We start from the raw sequence: 15,400 nt of genomic DNA, 5'->3' as shown, positions 1-15,400 counted from the left end.
AATTCATACTCAAGGGGTTTTCACAACATGACTCACCTCCTGATACCCCAGCTGATTTCTACATTAGAACTTGTTGGTCTAGTGTCAGCTGTCAGGGTCATGATATCAAGAGGATCTATATCCCCAAAGTCAGGAGACAAGCCAAGAGGGACATGGTGAAGGCAGCTTCTGACAGGTCTGGTGTGATTTTCCCAGCCCTTCAGAGGGAAGGAACATCCAAACGTGACCCTGAATCCACTTTGGCTCCACTTAGGTGAAAGCTGAAAAGAACAGTAGAAACCTGGCTCAGCTGCAGCAGGCCTCTCGAGGGGTTAACCAGGCAACAGCAGCAGTGGTGGCATCTACCATGTCCGGGAAGTCGCAGATTGAAGAGACAGGTAGTCTTCCTAGGCCTTCTGGAAGAAACTCATGCCTCACCCATCCTACACACATGTCTTTTCGATTCTCCATTTCCCTATTCCACAAAATTCTTTACCCCATTTTGTCCAAATATGCTTTCTCTTAAGTTTCATCTTCTGCTCACATTCATCTTGCCCTCAGGTTGGACCACCCAGGTTAGCTTTATCACCACTGAGGGCCAGCCATAAGCAGAGTTTTTTTAGATTGTGAGCCTTGCTTAAAATGGACCTATGAATTCCTTGGTTTAGGAGAAGATTTCCTTATACTAAAGTAGATTGATCTCTGCTTCACCACAATATACCCCTTAAACTCTAAGGCTTAGAGAGATTAAATGACTTGCCCAGGGTCTCATAGCCAGGATGTAAGCAGAGGCATGACTTGAACTCATGCCTTCCTGACTCTGAAGCCATGTCCTTATCCCTTAAGCCACACTGCCTACAGAAACTACCAAAAGTCCCTGGGCAAGTTCCCTGTTGGTCCCTGGCATGGGCTGCTCCCTGTCATTCTTTGCCTCCATCATCCCTGAGTTGTTTTCAAGAACTTTGCTGGCCTGACCATCCTTGTGGAGAGATTTGGTCAGAGACAGTTTGTGACAAGGTCTTCTCATTCCCATCATTCCAGAAAACATGGACTTCTCCAGTATGACACTGACGCAGATCAAACGACAAGAGATGGACTCCCAGGTACACGTCTTGTCAGTCTCTGGGTGCTTTCTGTGACACCCTCCCCAAAGTCCCTCTTGCCCAGGGAAGTGCTTCTAAGTGAACCTATGGGTAAGAAGAGGGGAGGAGGCATCTGTGTAATGTTAGGAAAGCTGACAGAGGTCGTGACACTGGTACCAAGGAGGAAGGAGGCAAGAGATGACCAGTGAGAGGCAAAGGCTTAGCTGAGACCCAGAATTGGGCAGTGAGTCTAGACCAGAGGGTTTGGGGAAATCCTGGGGCTTTAAGAGCTGCCACCCTGGGCTAGGATTAGCAACAGAATCTGCATGAATAAAAAGGTGCATAAAAATTTGGCCTCAGGTACCAGTCTCCTCAGCATCTTAGTTCCACAGGACTAATCTTCCTGCTATTTTAAGTGAGTTGATTTTTGTGGAGAGATGTGGAAGGTTCTCCATAGTCCTGCTTTGACAGCTTGCTTTATCCTGGAGTAACCCCGGGGTCTCCAAGGCTATTTCAACAGAGCCCAAGCTCTGAGTGGTTCAGTGATATTAGAAAAGCTCTAGACAAGAGGCAGTTCAGGAACGCCAGAGTGGATAAAGGGCTGGTCCTGAAATCAAGATTTATCTTCCTGAGTCCAAATCTGGCTTCAGACACCTGATAGCTGGAGACCCATTGAATACTGTTTGCCTCAATTTCCTCATCTGTCAAATGAGCTGGCGAAAGAAATGGCCAACCACTCCAGTCTCTTTGCCAAAAAAAAACCCCAGATAGGCTTGTGAAGCATTAGATATGACTGAAATGACTGAACCACCACAAAGTAGCAGGAGGCTGCTCTTTTTCGCCACCAGCCTGGCAAATGCTGGAGATGCCCATTGCCAATTGGCTGACCCCTTGGTGCCCAATCCTATGGCCAGAGATTGACCCGCTGTCCAGAAGCAGCCACTAGGATCCCCACCAGCTTTGCTTGCTCCTTGGGCTCCCAAGAAAAGCAGGATGCTCCAGGCTCACAAGCTGAGGATTAAAAGGTTGTTTTCCTTTTGTGGTTTATCAGAGAAATAAAAATTAGGTACTTTTGTTGTAGTTTCCCTAGATCTACAAAGGAATCATGTCTACTGGAGAATCACACTGTTTGGGAGACAGTGGTCTTAAAGGGGGAAAGAAAGAGATGATGGTAACACAAGGGGTCATAGGATTTTAGGCTTAGAACTGAAAGGACCACACAGGTCACCTCCTCCAACCCCTTCATTTTACGGGAAAGGAAACTGAGGCCCGGGGAGGGATAGTAAGGTAATAAGGGATCTCTGATTCCAGAGTCAGTGTTGTTCCCACTACTCATGTAAGAAGAAGAGGTCATGAAGAGAGTAGACAGGCTAGTGTAATGGGAAGAATGTTGACTTTGGGATCTGGGTTCAGATCCCAGCTTTGCCTGATAATCTTTGTTGCCTTGGGCAAATCCCTTTACCCCAGTTTCCCCATCTGTAAAATGTCTGGATGATCTTTTAGTTTCTTTCAAGCTTTAGATCCTGCAAATCTATGAAAATGGTACAAGGTGTTTGTTTTTAATGGAGGAAGAGAAAGAAGAATAGACACTTTTAGTGGGCTTTTTGGAAATGGAAAGTGAAGGAAGTAGGCAGCAAAGAGGAATGGATGAAAAGCTGAATGAGACCAAAATGAATCCAAGTCCAAATGAGACCACATCCAAGTCGATGATGAAGAAAAGCTTCATTTATTCCTCCTACAGGTAAAAGTGTTGGAACTCGAAAATCAGCTTGAGAAGGAGCGACAGAAGCTGGGCTATCTGCGCAAGAAGCATTATGAGCTTGCTGGCGTGGCAGAAGGTTGGGAGGATGGTAAGCAGTCAGAGATGATGGGGAGCTCCTCCCACAGCTCCCAGAATAAGACCACATCCCCAAGGTGGGGGGGGTTGAAGGCTGTCTCCACATACAGATAGCCTGGCTGACCGAGAAGCATAGGGTGAAGCTCAGGCTGGTGGCTATCTGTCCAGCCTAGCTAGAATAGAGGCCAGGAGCAGACAGGAACTGAGAGCTTTAGGAGAGTCATGGACTCAGGCGTGGTCAGCCAAGGAAGACTACACTGTGGTCATCACTTAAAGCTTAGGACCTACCTTGCTTTGTCAGGTCTGTCGAGGCGATTGTTGCCACTGTGGCTAAGATGCCGGGCAAGGCTGGGGTCTGCAAACCCTCTTGACCTTTAGGCAGTAGCTCTTCCTGACTCTCAGACTGGTACTGCAATTAGAGACACAATTTGCTTAAGAAAGCTTTAGGAGAATAATCTAGTGAAAAAAGAACTCTGGGCTCAGAGTCAAGAGGAAGCTGGGTTCCAATTCTACCTGATATATGATAGATGGGTGACCCCAGCCTTTGAGAGCCTCAATAATACCCACAGTCCTTCTCTCACAGGGTTGTCATCAGGGTTGAGACACTGTAAAGGAAGCACTTTGAAAGTCTTAAGTACTATGTGACTGCCAGCCAGTGTTTGTTTGTGATTATTTTTTAAATTGTTTATTAGAGCCAGGAACATCTCCATCTACTGTGTCAGAAGCCACTCCAGAGAAGGACTAGAACCCAGGCCACAGCCCAGACATCAGACTGTAAATCCTTAGAATTCATCTATGTGCTTGTCATGTTGCCACTCCACTGCCCACCTGCCTGTGCCACAGACTGACCCCCCCCCCCAGCTTCAGCCAGACGGGGCCCTCTGCAGAGACCCCGCCCCACAGGCCACACTTTGATGTGAAGCACACCGAGTCTACCCTCACTTCCAGCCGCCTGCTTGAGATGCTGGTAGGCCTTTGCTAGCCAACCTGGCCCCCCAGGGAGTTTGCAGTGGACACATCTTGGCCACATGACTCACTACATCTCTATACTCATTTCTTAGGGTTTGTTTGTTTGCCCCAGGTCAGGGGGCTGAGCCTGCAGGGAGGGGCCAAGTCAGAGACTTCATGAGTACCCTTCCCCTTATCTTCTCGGTCTTTTCCGTTTCACTTTTGCACAAACTGGGGAGCATCTGAGGTGTTTGCCAAGGCGAGACCCTCTCCTGAATCTGTCCGCAGAGAAAAGGATGGCAGGAGTGTCCCGACTGAGGCCAGGGCAGTTCATCCCCCTCCTTAGCAGTCTCATGGATTCCCCACTGCTTCACTGGGTGGCTGGTTTCTTGTTCTGTTGTTGGAAAGTCAATTCTTCTAGCCCACTTTCCTCAAGGGCACCCCTCTGGAGCTCTCAGAACACTCCAATAATCAAACAGTGAATGGTGCTGCTCAGACTTTGCCCTTGGTGCTTCACATCTGCCACATCACTGGCCTCTGCTGCAGTGTGAAAGTCATGTCCACTTCTTCGAAGGAAGGATAATTGTTGAATGATGATGATCTCCTAAGGGGAAGACAGGTAGAGTGCCTTGTGTTACTGTAGCTGGATCCTCGCTGACTCTCAGGTGTCACCTCCACACATGTGGGGATCACAAAGAGGGGAGAGGGGAGGCTCCAACCTAGTCATCAGAGAAAAAGCAAAGGCGGCAATAATGCATGATCATGCTCCAGTAACCCTGTGTTACCTTCCCTGGATGAGGATTCTAAGAAGAGCAACACTGCTTTGTGGAGCAGGTCCTTCCCTGCCTCCATGCTGACCACCACCCTCCATACCTGACCAGGATACCAAGAAAGAGGCGATGCTTTCTCCATATGATCAGCCTTTTCATCTTCCTAAACTGAAGACAGAGAATGACCTCTTCCAACTAATTCAGAAGCCCAGAAGCCCAATAGAGATATCAAGCAAGTTATCCCCAAAAAAAGGGTGTCCATCCCCTCCAGTCAATAATGTAGAGCCCTGTGCTATTTATAACTGACCACTCACAAGCAGCAACTTTGTGAAGAAATGCTTGGAGTCAGTGTCAGAAGTGGCTGCATGTGACTGCTGCTCCCCACCCAATGACCTTCAGGAACAAGAAAGATAAAGGCAAGGATATCATCTTTGGACCCCTCAACAAAGAGGCTCCTCAGAACATCTGGTTAATTATCCAAAAATGGAGAAGAAAGGCGATCAAGTACCAATTCCCTTGTCCTTTCCTTCAACAAAGGCTGTCCACTGACCATGCTTCCTCCCTCCTCACGATGGGTTGATGTGGCAAACATTAGCAACCCCAAAGAGATAGTTGGCCAATGGCAAACACTACCCAAGTAGATTCTGCTACCCAAAATTCAAATGACCCTTGGATCCTGGTACTAGCCAAGAAGCTTCCACTAGAACCCAGGCCAGAGGAACGTACTAAGCCACAGCATGGTAGAGCTTGGAAATCCTGTCCAATCACTGTGAATCAATGGAAGAGGGAAGCCAGAAGGACCACGCTTGTAGAGATTCCCCTGTACATTTTAAAAGTGGGGATATTTTAGAAATTAGGAACTTGATCCCTTTACCCATAAGGACCATGCTTTGTTCAAGGAGTCAGCCATGAAAATGAAACAAATAATTAGTACCTTTGTCCTTGAGTTCTTCCCATTCCAAAGACTGGATAGAGTATATACACTGACTCTGGGTCAAGTGTATAGGTCAGGATTTCACCAAGTGGTTTTTCCTCATTTCAGTGCCCCTCAAAAGTATTCAGTCCAACCTCTCTTTTAACAGAAATAGAGAGACTGACTTTGGACAAGGCTCACCCCATAAACCAAAGGCCATCCCTCTAAAAATTAACTAAGATCATTTTAAAAGCTCCTATGAATTTTGCTGAGTCACAGTGCTGATTCCATGGAGGGGCTAGTTTATATCGTTAGGCTCACCTGTATTTACACTAGGGAAAAACTTTGGTGAGATGTGCAAATTTAGAGACATCTCCACTCCAAATGTTGATATGGACTATTGGGATCTGAGTCCTCTTTGAAATCTAAGGACAACAAACAACCAAAGGATACTGAGGTTACCCCAGGTAAAAGGGGTTTTTACTCTGTCAGCCAGAGTAGAATGTTCAGCATCCTGCTCATTCTCAAAATGGATGCCTTTGGTGGGAATATCCAAGTTTTGTGGCAGAGTGAACTTCGTGGACTGCTACTAAATTACTGAACATGGTTAATTGACCAAGGATATGTTCAATGGATAAGTGAGAGATGCTCTTGGGATGGGAATTCATCAATCTGATCAGGCTAGAGATTGAAGAGAGTGACCTGAAGAGTACATCAGGACCTGCAGAGTGTGTGTGTGTGTGTGTGTGTGTGTGTACCCGTGGAAAGGAGATTGTGGAAGAACATACTACTGGGGCAATATGGGGTCGATCTTCTCTGCAGTGATTTTGCATCAAAGATAACCCTTCTCAATTAGATTGTATGGGATTGGTTCTGCCCAGATTCCCCAATCCTCCATCTGAAACATGGAGTTCGGTCTGTGACTCTAGACCCAAAGCTGGCCTGGCCACGTGTTGATCTGAGCTTCTCTTCTTGGCATTGTTTCAGCTGCAAAACTGAGTACTTGGTTTCAGAAGTAACTACAATGTCAGCCTTGCCAGTTACCCTTGGCCTTTCCAACTCCTGTCCAGAGAAATGCTAACCTCCTGGCCAGGACCTAAATCCATGGGATTCCAGCGTCTATGCCCTACCCGGATCTTCCCTATTACCTTTCCAACTCAAATCAAATAAACCTTGCTGCTGATGAAGTTTTTGGTTCCCACATTGGCCTTCTAATGGAGGCTTCTCTGGCCCCATTGTCTCCAACCCCTCTAAAGCCCACACTACACTGCCTGTAGCAGAGAATAATATAATACTAGAGGTCTTCCAGGTTCTTTGTCTCTCACATAAATCTTTCAGCTATTTGCTGAGAACTTCCATTATTTCCCAAATCCAAACCAACTATAATAGCACCAACCCACTGATGTGGTACGCTGCCTTTCACCTCAGGAGCCAAAGCAATACAGAAAATCTATTGGTTACTGCTGGGCCCAGTGCTGAGAGCAGTGTATCCATGTGTCCAGACCCATTGTTTTTCAGGTGACCCTTAACTACCTCAGGTTTGAAGGCCCTAGATTAAGCTGGTTACTACTCACAGGGACAAACCGAGGAGGTTTAGATAAATCTCGATAACTCAACTTTTGACTCAATTCTCTAACCTTTTTCTCATCTATTTTGGATTTGGGGAGATGAGAATTTTTTCCTTTCATTTTTTAACCTTTACCCAAAAGTCCATTAGAAGTATTTCTGTAAATTAAGTTGATTTATCACTCTGAGTGCCTACCTTCCCAGGGCAGGTGGCCACTGGCATTTGGTTTCTTTGCAACAAGACTTTTGATTATTATAGTATTAAGATCTTTGTATAATATGTTCTATGTGTGTTTTCAATTTTTAAAATAAATATTTCAACCCAGCAGGAAAGCATTTTTTTCTTTTTCCCAGGGTAAGAATGAGCTGCTTTTCTCCTAAGGGTAGCCGAGGAAACAATGATGTTAATAATAGGGTTGGCCAATGGGGTCTTGATCATGGATAGGGTATATCTAAAGAGGGCTTCTAAATTGACACTGGAGTTGGCAGGATAACCCTACTAGCATCTATCTGCCCAGCTATATACTGCAAAGAATGGAAATTAAAATATAAAAATATTCAGAGAAAGGTCCAGTAATTTGTAGGTTAATGGCACTGAAGAAAGCGAGCAATAAAGTGAACCTGTTTTTATATGTCTTTATACAAATGCATGAATTATGACTGACCAAAAAAAAAGGTAATCTTAAAGAGATCTTAAAGCCAGAAGGTAAATCTGGCATCACTGAGATTTGGGAAGATGGAACCTATGACTAAAATGTTCCTATAGATGGGTCTATTTTGTACCAAAAACAAAAAACAAAAAAACAGACTAGGTAAAGAAGTTGTAGTGTATCATTGTATTTGAAGAGGATATGATTCCATAAAGAAAAGAGAAAATGCTTTAGATTTAGGATGAGGATAAAGGAAGGTAGAAAGTGATACAGTTGTGGCAGTGGTCAACAAGCCAACCAGTCAAAGGGAGGAAAGAAATGAGTGCACAAAACATCGCCATCCCAGCATAGAGGTGTGCAGTGGAAATAATAGAGGATTCCAACTGCTTCATATCTGCCAGAGTTGTCTTTCCACCAAAGCAGGCAACTGATAAAGTTGGGTCTTATCTTAATGATTCTTTCATTCTTCAAAAAATGAGAGCCTATGATAAGGAGAACTCTCTGACTCTGAACCTACTTCTCACCAATGAGGAAGAATTAGCTGCTGTAGTAGAAATAATGTCTCCTTGGGAGGAAGTGGTCAACTAAGATTTTGTGATCAATTAATCAAACTTTTCTAAGCACTTTCTGGGAGTTAAGTTAAATTCTGGGAACAGAGACAAAAGCAAAAGGAGGAGTACAACTAACTCATTATCCATTTCTTCTGTGTGTGTATGTATGTATGTATGTATATTACATATTTGTGTCTACAGAATAACCTATACCCCAAAGCAAGGTAAATTTAATAAATAAATAAAGGAATGTATAGGGAACTCTAAAGATTATAAAATACTTTCTTCTCAATAGCCTTGTGAGGCAAGGAGTGTATTATTGTGTTTACCCACTTTATAGGTGAAGGAGCAAGTAGCCACACATCACAAAGCCAGTCAGTGTCAGAGCCTGGATTCAAATCCAAATCTTCTGGCTTCCTCTGGTTCATTATATATATATATATATACTGCTGCCAAAGCAATTTTCCTTAAGCATAGATCCAGATCCAACTACGTTTCTCACCTCACCAATCAAGTGATTGAAGTTGCTCTTCCATGTCTTTTTGGATGAAATAACCAATTCTGTTCAGTTTTTTAAAACATCTTTACAGCTTGGCCCCAGCTATCTTCACAACATGGCCCAAACCTAACTTTCCAGCCTCAGTGAGCATCACCGAACTTCCAGAGTAAGACCAAACTGGCCTCTCCCTCACCACACACCTGCCATCTTTGTCTCCTGGCTCAGTATCTTTGCACTGGGCATCTTAAATAACTGAAGACACTTTCTCTTTCCCTCTGCCTCATGCCATTCCTCCCTTCCTTCCAGGTACGATCAACTTCCACCCTGTTCACAAAACCTTTTTTGATTCTCTCCCTCCTTGGTCTGTTGTACTTTCGTGTACCTACTACATGGTCCTTTTGTCCATAAGCTCCAGATCATATTCCATTCACTGTGTGTGTATCCCCACTGCTCTCACAGTGTAGACATTCAGTAGACATTTCATTTGAAACAGACAATACATTAAAATTAAAACCTACTAGGGCACCATAAGGGAAAATCAGGGCATTTAATTTGATTTTATTTGTTTGGGTTTTTTAGGGCATTTAATTTAAAAGAAATTTGGAGGAAATGAGAAGTTTAGTTTTGAACCTTCATTTCATACTAGGCTGCACTCCATCGTGTCTCAGCAAGTTCTTCATCCTGTAGAATCCCTTCAGCCCTGGAATTCACTGTCTCACACCTCCTAAGTTCCCTCTGCCCCTGAGATCCCTTCCTCTATTTGGAGGAATCTCCAAATCCAAAATCCATCTAATGGGCATCTCTTCATTTCCCACCAGGCTGCATTCCTTTGGACTTTCTACTTCCCCCAATTGAATCCAAACACTCCTCAGTTCTGATGAAATTGCATCATGCAATCTTCCTTCCATACTTATCATCCTATCAGTTGCTTATCTCCTGGACAGGAGGTTCGGGTTGAGGCTTGTGGTAGTCCTCACTTTCTCCAGAAAATTGTAAGGCTTGCAATAGAGCACTTTAGATTAAATTTCCTTCTTCTTGTTTAATTCTCAACACAAATCATTATCCAGTTGTTCTGTGCATACAAGTGGGGAGTATGACATGTTTGTGTGTTCAATCTGGTCCAGCACGTCTGGTGTGAGGGCTGGCTGAGCCCTTTTCAGGGGCTGCTCATCCACCTTTGGCATCCACCTGCAACCCAACTCTCACTTGTAGCTCAAAGAAGCTGTCACACATGCAGGGGTTAACACCCTGGTAAAACCATCTTAGTAAATAGTCAACCAGGTTAGGGTAACTGACAGCTTCAAACCTGTCAGTGAGTTAGGGGGTCATCATCCCAAGCATGTAAAGACATCCCCTAGAGGAATGATCAATGGAACTGCAGAGCACTGAGAGCTAGGCCAGGCATCAAAGATGCAAGATCATCTACTTGACTTTTGTCTGGCCAATGACCTTTGATGACACTGGAAGACAGTGAGGCTGACGACATTGTACAATTCTGCCTCGCTTAAATCCAACTCATGCACAAGTCAAGACATCATTGGTCTTCTTCAAAAATGAAGAATGTTTGGATCAATGTCTACCATGGAAACAATGTAAAGACTGACAAATTGCCTTCTGTGGCGGGTGGGGGGGAGGGAAGTAAGATTAGGGGGAAAATTGTAACACTCAAAATTTTTAATAAAAATGATGAATGAACAACATCACAGCTACCTCTCAGACAACAGGTAAATCTATGACATTCACCTTAGAGTTTGGGAGAGAGGATTTTGAAATTCAGAGGCAGGATCCCATGGCCTCCACTTTTGCAGGAAAAGTCATACCCCAAAAAGAGAAAAAGATCTCAAAAAATTCTGAGGAGAAATTATCCCATGAAAAAAGTGGGAGCTATCGTGAGAAACCAACATGGCTACCCAGATGATGGATGTTTGTCCTTCATTTATTTTTTTTTAGCTTTTTCAAGGCAATGGGGTTATAAGTGACTTGCCCAAGGCCACACAGCTAGGTAATTATTAAGTGTCTGAGGTCAGATCTGAACCCAGGTACTCCTGACTCCAGGGCAGTGCTGTATCCACTGCGCCACCTAGCCACCCCATCCTTCATTCTTGAAGAAGACCACGACATCAGGGAGGTGATGCCAAGACAAGCACATGAATTGGATTTGAGTGGGGGTGGGGGTGGGGGGGCTGTGCTAAGTCACCAGCCTCACCTTCTCCTTCAGTCATCTAGGTCCAGTAGCCAGATATGAATCAGGATGACTGGAGACAATCCTGAATGTGAGGCAATCAAGGTGAAGTGACTCGCTCAAGGTCACACAGCTAGTAAGTGGTAAGTGTCTGAGACTGGATTCAAACTCCCATCCTCCTGACTCTAAAGCCAGTACTCTATCCACTGTGCCACCCAAATGAAGAGGGATCGAGAGATCCCCTTCTTCCAGATGCTGCCATTGGTGGGTCCTGAAACTCTGCAGAGCCTCTGTCAAGAGATTAGTCCTCACTCCAAGGAGTTTGGCCTGACCACCCTCCAGGAGAGAACACATGGGTGAACAAAGTCTGTGTTCAGTCCAGTCACAACCTGGACAATTAATTGATGGAGCATGATCTGGGAGGGCAAGTGATGATGAACTGAACAAAAAGACAGGGGCGACTGTCTCTGAGAAACTGGAAACAAAGGCCTGTCTTCTTCCCACCAACACGATTCCTTCACAATTATAATAATTTTATACAGAAACTAAATCAAGGCATGGAATACAACAGTCTCAGAAAGAAAGAAAGGGAAAGAGACAGAGAGACAGAGAGGAAGGAAGGATGTATGGAAGGAAGGAAGGAAGGAAGGAAGGAAAAGAAAGAGAAAGAAAGAAAAAAAAGAAGAAAGAGTGAATGGAGGAAGGAGGAAGGAAGAAAGGAAGGGAGGAAGGAAGGAAGGAAGGAAGGAAGGAAGGAAGAAGAAATATCACCCAGAGGGCAATGAAAAAGCTACACAGGGAATTTTTACGAGAAGACAGAAACAAAGTTAGGTGTTTGAGGATCAACATAATCCTACATAGCATAACAAACACTGATGAAGTGTTCAAGGCAAGGAATTATTTTTGAATGATAGAGTCCTCCAAGAATTGGGAAAGCTATTATGTGGAAGAAGGATTAAAAGATTTGTTCTATTTATATCCATAAGGCAGTGAAAAATTAAAGCTTGGTATAAAGAAAAGTTTCCTCACCAATGGGGCTCTCAAAAAAAAGCAAAATGAGGTTGCCTTGATTAATAGGGAGAGCTTAATATCTCCAATTTTCAAAAAAAGGGAAAAGACTATTGTTCAAACCATAAAACAGTGAGTCTGACTTCAATTCCAGGAAACCCACAAGAACGGATTATTAAAGGAATGGTCATCCTACATTTAAAAAGTGAGGCAGTCATGACCAACAAATGCCCTGGGGTTCTCAAGAACCAGTTATATCCAACAAGCTCATTACCTTTTTTGAAAGGGCTAGAAACTGCTAGATCCAAAAAGAATGTTATAGATAAAATACAATTGGAATGCAGAAAGTTGCTCAACGGTCCCTCATGCTAACCTCATGAATAACAAAAGAGATATGGGTCAGAAACTGGACACCAAGACCATAGAGTGACTTTGAGAACTAGTTGAATGACTGCCTCCAAACAGTTACTGAGATCAATGGGGGTTAGACGAAACCAATGACTAAGGAGGGAGTCACTCTTGCCCAGTCTCACAAGGGCTCCCAGCTCCCAGAGTGAGTTATCATTTCTAGCAATAAAGAAAAAAGTAGGGCATTCTGACAGTGGCATTCAATGGAGTAGAAAGTTAGGAACTGACAAGTCTTGGTGGCTGGCTAAGTGTTGAAAGCCCAGTTCAAATGTGCCCAGGATAGAATTTATGCAATTAATAGTGTGAGTTAGTGAAAAAGGATGATGGGAGACTAGAGAAGCTGACAGTATGAGTCAGTACACAGTTTGAGTTGTGAAAGTGTGAGTAATTTGAAGAAATATGTTAGGTGCAGGTCTCTAGACATTTGTTAGTGAATGCAAGTGAAGATATAGATTGGGACCAACTGTCACTTTTGAAATTAAGGCATGCCAATCCCCAAGCAGCAAGCAGTGATGACTGGTTCAATTCCGAGCCCCTGGTACCAAGGAGAAAAGCTAAGAGAGGCGCAAGTGGACCCTAGGCCAGAGAATAAGATTGGCTATATGCTCCAGAGAGGAAAGTCAAAACGGCAGGTGACAAGTTCCCAATCCAAAATGATATCCACAGGCTCAAACAATGGGCCAAAAGTAAGGAAATGAAATCTGATGGAGACGAAGATAAAAATCTCCATGTGAATTCAATTAAACTAACTGCTAAATACAGAATTATAGAGTCAACAGTTCATATGAAAATCTAAAGGTTTTCAATGAAAGTTATCTTAATATGAATCAACAGGGGGACATAGCAGCCTTAATAAAGTCCAGAATCAGGTAGTGAGAGCTTTGTTTTCATTGGGATATTGACAGACTGAAGCAAACCCAAAGGAAGGTGCCTGGGATAGTCAAGGAACTCAAGCCCAGGTTGGAAAAAGATTAACTAAAGGATTAGTCAAGAAAAGAGAAGCCGTGGGAGGGACATGATATTTGTCTTCAATTATCTGAAGAGCTGCTTGTGAAAAATAAATCCAACCTGCTCTGCTTGTCCCTTGAAAGCAGAACCAAGAGGAATGAGTAGAACTTGGACACAAGAAAGGGAGAAACGTTCTAACACCTAGACGAGGGCAGTCCACCCTTACTTTTAAAAGTTTTTATTGAAACAATAGATAATATATTTTGATTTGCCATTTTAGTGGGAACTCTGCGGTAGCTTGGCTTCATTTACTAAAGCATTTAGTAAACCCACAGGCAGGCAGCATAAAATAGCCCTGCAGGCCACTTGCAGCTAGTCTGTCCCATTTTGGACAGCCCTGATCTAAAGTTATCTAACAAATTAGTAGGCTTCCTCAAGATCCAGTGAGTTTTCCCAGGACCATTTCTTCTTTTTTTCTATTATAATTTTTATTTATTTTGTTAGTATTTTCCAATTACTCCAGTGCTACTCTTTCAAGCAAAAATCTGATAACCAATTGTCATGAAGCCAACAGAGGGGATCCCTATTCAGGGAAGGAGTGGATTCCATGCTCTCTGAGGTCCCTTTCAATGTCAAGTTCATGACTGATCAACCAGAGCAGTAAGTAGATAAGAATCTTTGGGAAAGTAAAGTGGTTTGGTTTGGTTTTTTCCCCAATGCTACCAATGGATTGAACTGCCATCCCATTCCCTTTAGACTCTATAGTGAAAGAAAACCCAAGCAAAGGATTGAGCTTCTTAGAAATTATCTTTGAATACTATATAACCAAATGGTAGGTGTGACTAAACTGAAAGCTTCAAGCAAGCAGGTGGGACATCTCTTACTCTGTCAACTAATAATATTTTCCCAAGAGACTGAGACCAAGCCCAAGCACAAAGGTATCTATGGCTATGAACTTGGGTTCTTTAATATTTTGTTAATTACATTCAATATAATTGGTTTACTTTGTAATCCTATGTATTTTTAATTTTGTTCATTTAAAAACATGAGTCTGAGAAGAGATCCATAGACTGAACCAGATTGACACCAAAAGGGGTCCATGTCCATAAAAAGGGTAAGTGGCCTGATCTATGATCCTGGGGCCCCAATGTTTCTGTCCATGCCTCCAAGATGTTATTAGAGTGAATGTAAATGATCTCGAAGAACATTAGCCTCAATAAAAGGAGAAAGGGGAGCAAACTTAATGGCATTGGCATATGCCAAAGGGTGGAAGGAGAAGGGAAGGATGGCCTCCTTTTCTCACCATCAAGAGCCTGCCTGCAGTAAGCCCTTGTACCCTCTCTCATTCAGACTTGTGAAAGGCAAAGGGGAATATGTCCTTGCAGTGAAGCAATGAAAGAAATGGCAGGCTCATTCAGGGCAAGAATACCTTCAATAAAGCAGCCAGGATTCATCTGGTCAAGGCCTTCCAGAGATTCCCTATTCCGCATATTCATGGAAGGGGACAGAGCAGTGGCTGATTCTGTGTCCAGAGATGCTGATAATATCTATCAACAATGGGACACAGAAGCCACAAAAAGGTAATATGACCTGAGGCAACATGAGAAGTGGAGAACACATCTGTAGTACTGGGCTTGGTCCCGGGTCAAGAAATGTTCAGAGGGGTGGCTAGGTGGTGCAGTGGATAAAGCACCAGCCCTGGAGTCAGAAGTATGTGGGTTCAAGTCTGGTCTCAGACATTTAATAATGACCTAGCTGTGTGGCCTTGGGCAAACCACTTAATCCCATTTGCCTTGCAAAAACCTAAAAAAAAAAAAATGTTCAGAGAAGGATGATCCAGGATGGTGGGAAGGCTAAAGACCTCCCCCAAGGGAATGCCAGCTTCCTGAGGGCTAGGGATGTCTCATTTTTGTGTTTGTAGTCTCAGGGTCCAGTGTAGAGTTGGCATTAATAAGAGTCTGTTGAATGACTGCATGATTGCTGCCATGTGAAGGCTGATTGGAAAATCTGGGAATATTTAGCCTGAAGAAAGAAGACTTAAGAGGACATGAGAACTATT

At 43.7% G+C, this 15,400-nt stretch overlaps 1 protein-coding gene across 2 annotated transcripts in view; it reads left to right on the top strand.

Moving 5' to 3' along the window:
- The window catches only part of HIP1 (huntingtin interacting protein 1), a 123,376-nt gene extending 112,964 nt beyond the window's left edge, over positions 1-10,412 (top strand). For both annotated transcript variants that reach the window (XM_074189444.1, XM_074189445.1), the window contains exons 28-31: positions 254-377; positions 1,021-1,082; positions 2,803-2,911; positions 3,591-10,412. In XM_074189444.1, coding sequence (XP_074045545.1) covers positions 254-377; positions 1,021-1,082; positions 2,803-2,911; positions 3,591-3,643 — 348 coding nt within the window. In that variant the 3' untranslated portion in view covers positions 3,644-10,412. The remainder of the gene's footprint in view (positions 1-253; positions 378-1,020; positions 1,083-2,802; positions 2,912-3,590) is intronic.
- Positions 10,413-15,400: the final 4,988 nt, after the last annotated feature.

The sequence above is a fragment of the Macrotis lagotis genome, chromosome 5 (assembly GCF_037893015.1).
Source record: "Macrotis lagotis isolate mMagLag1 chromosome 5, bilby.v1.9.chrom.fasta, whole genome shotgun sequence".
Classification (NCBI taxonomy): domain Eukaryota; kingdom Metazoa; phylum Chordata; class Mammalia; order Peramelemorphia; family Peramelidae; genus Macrotis; species Macrotis lagotis.
This window is presented reverse-complemented; position numbering and strand designations above follow the sequence as displayed.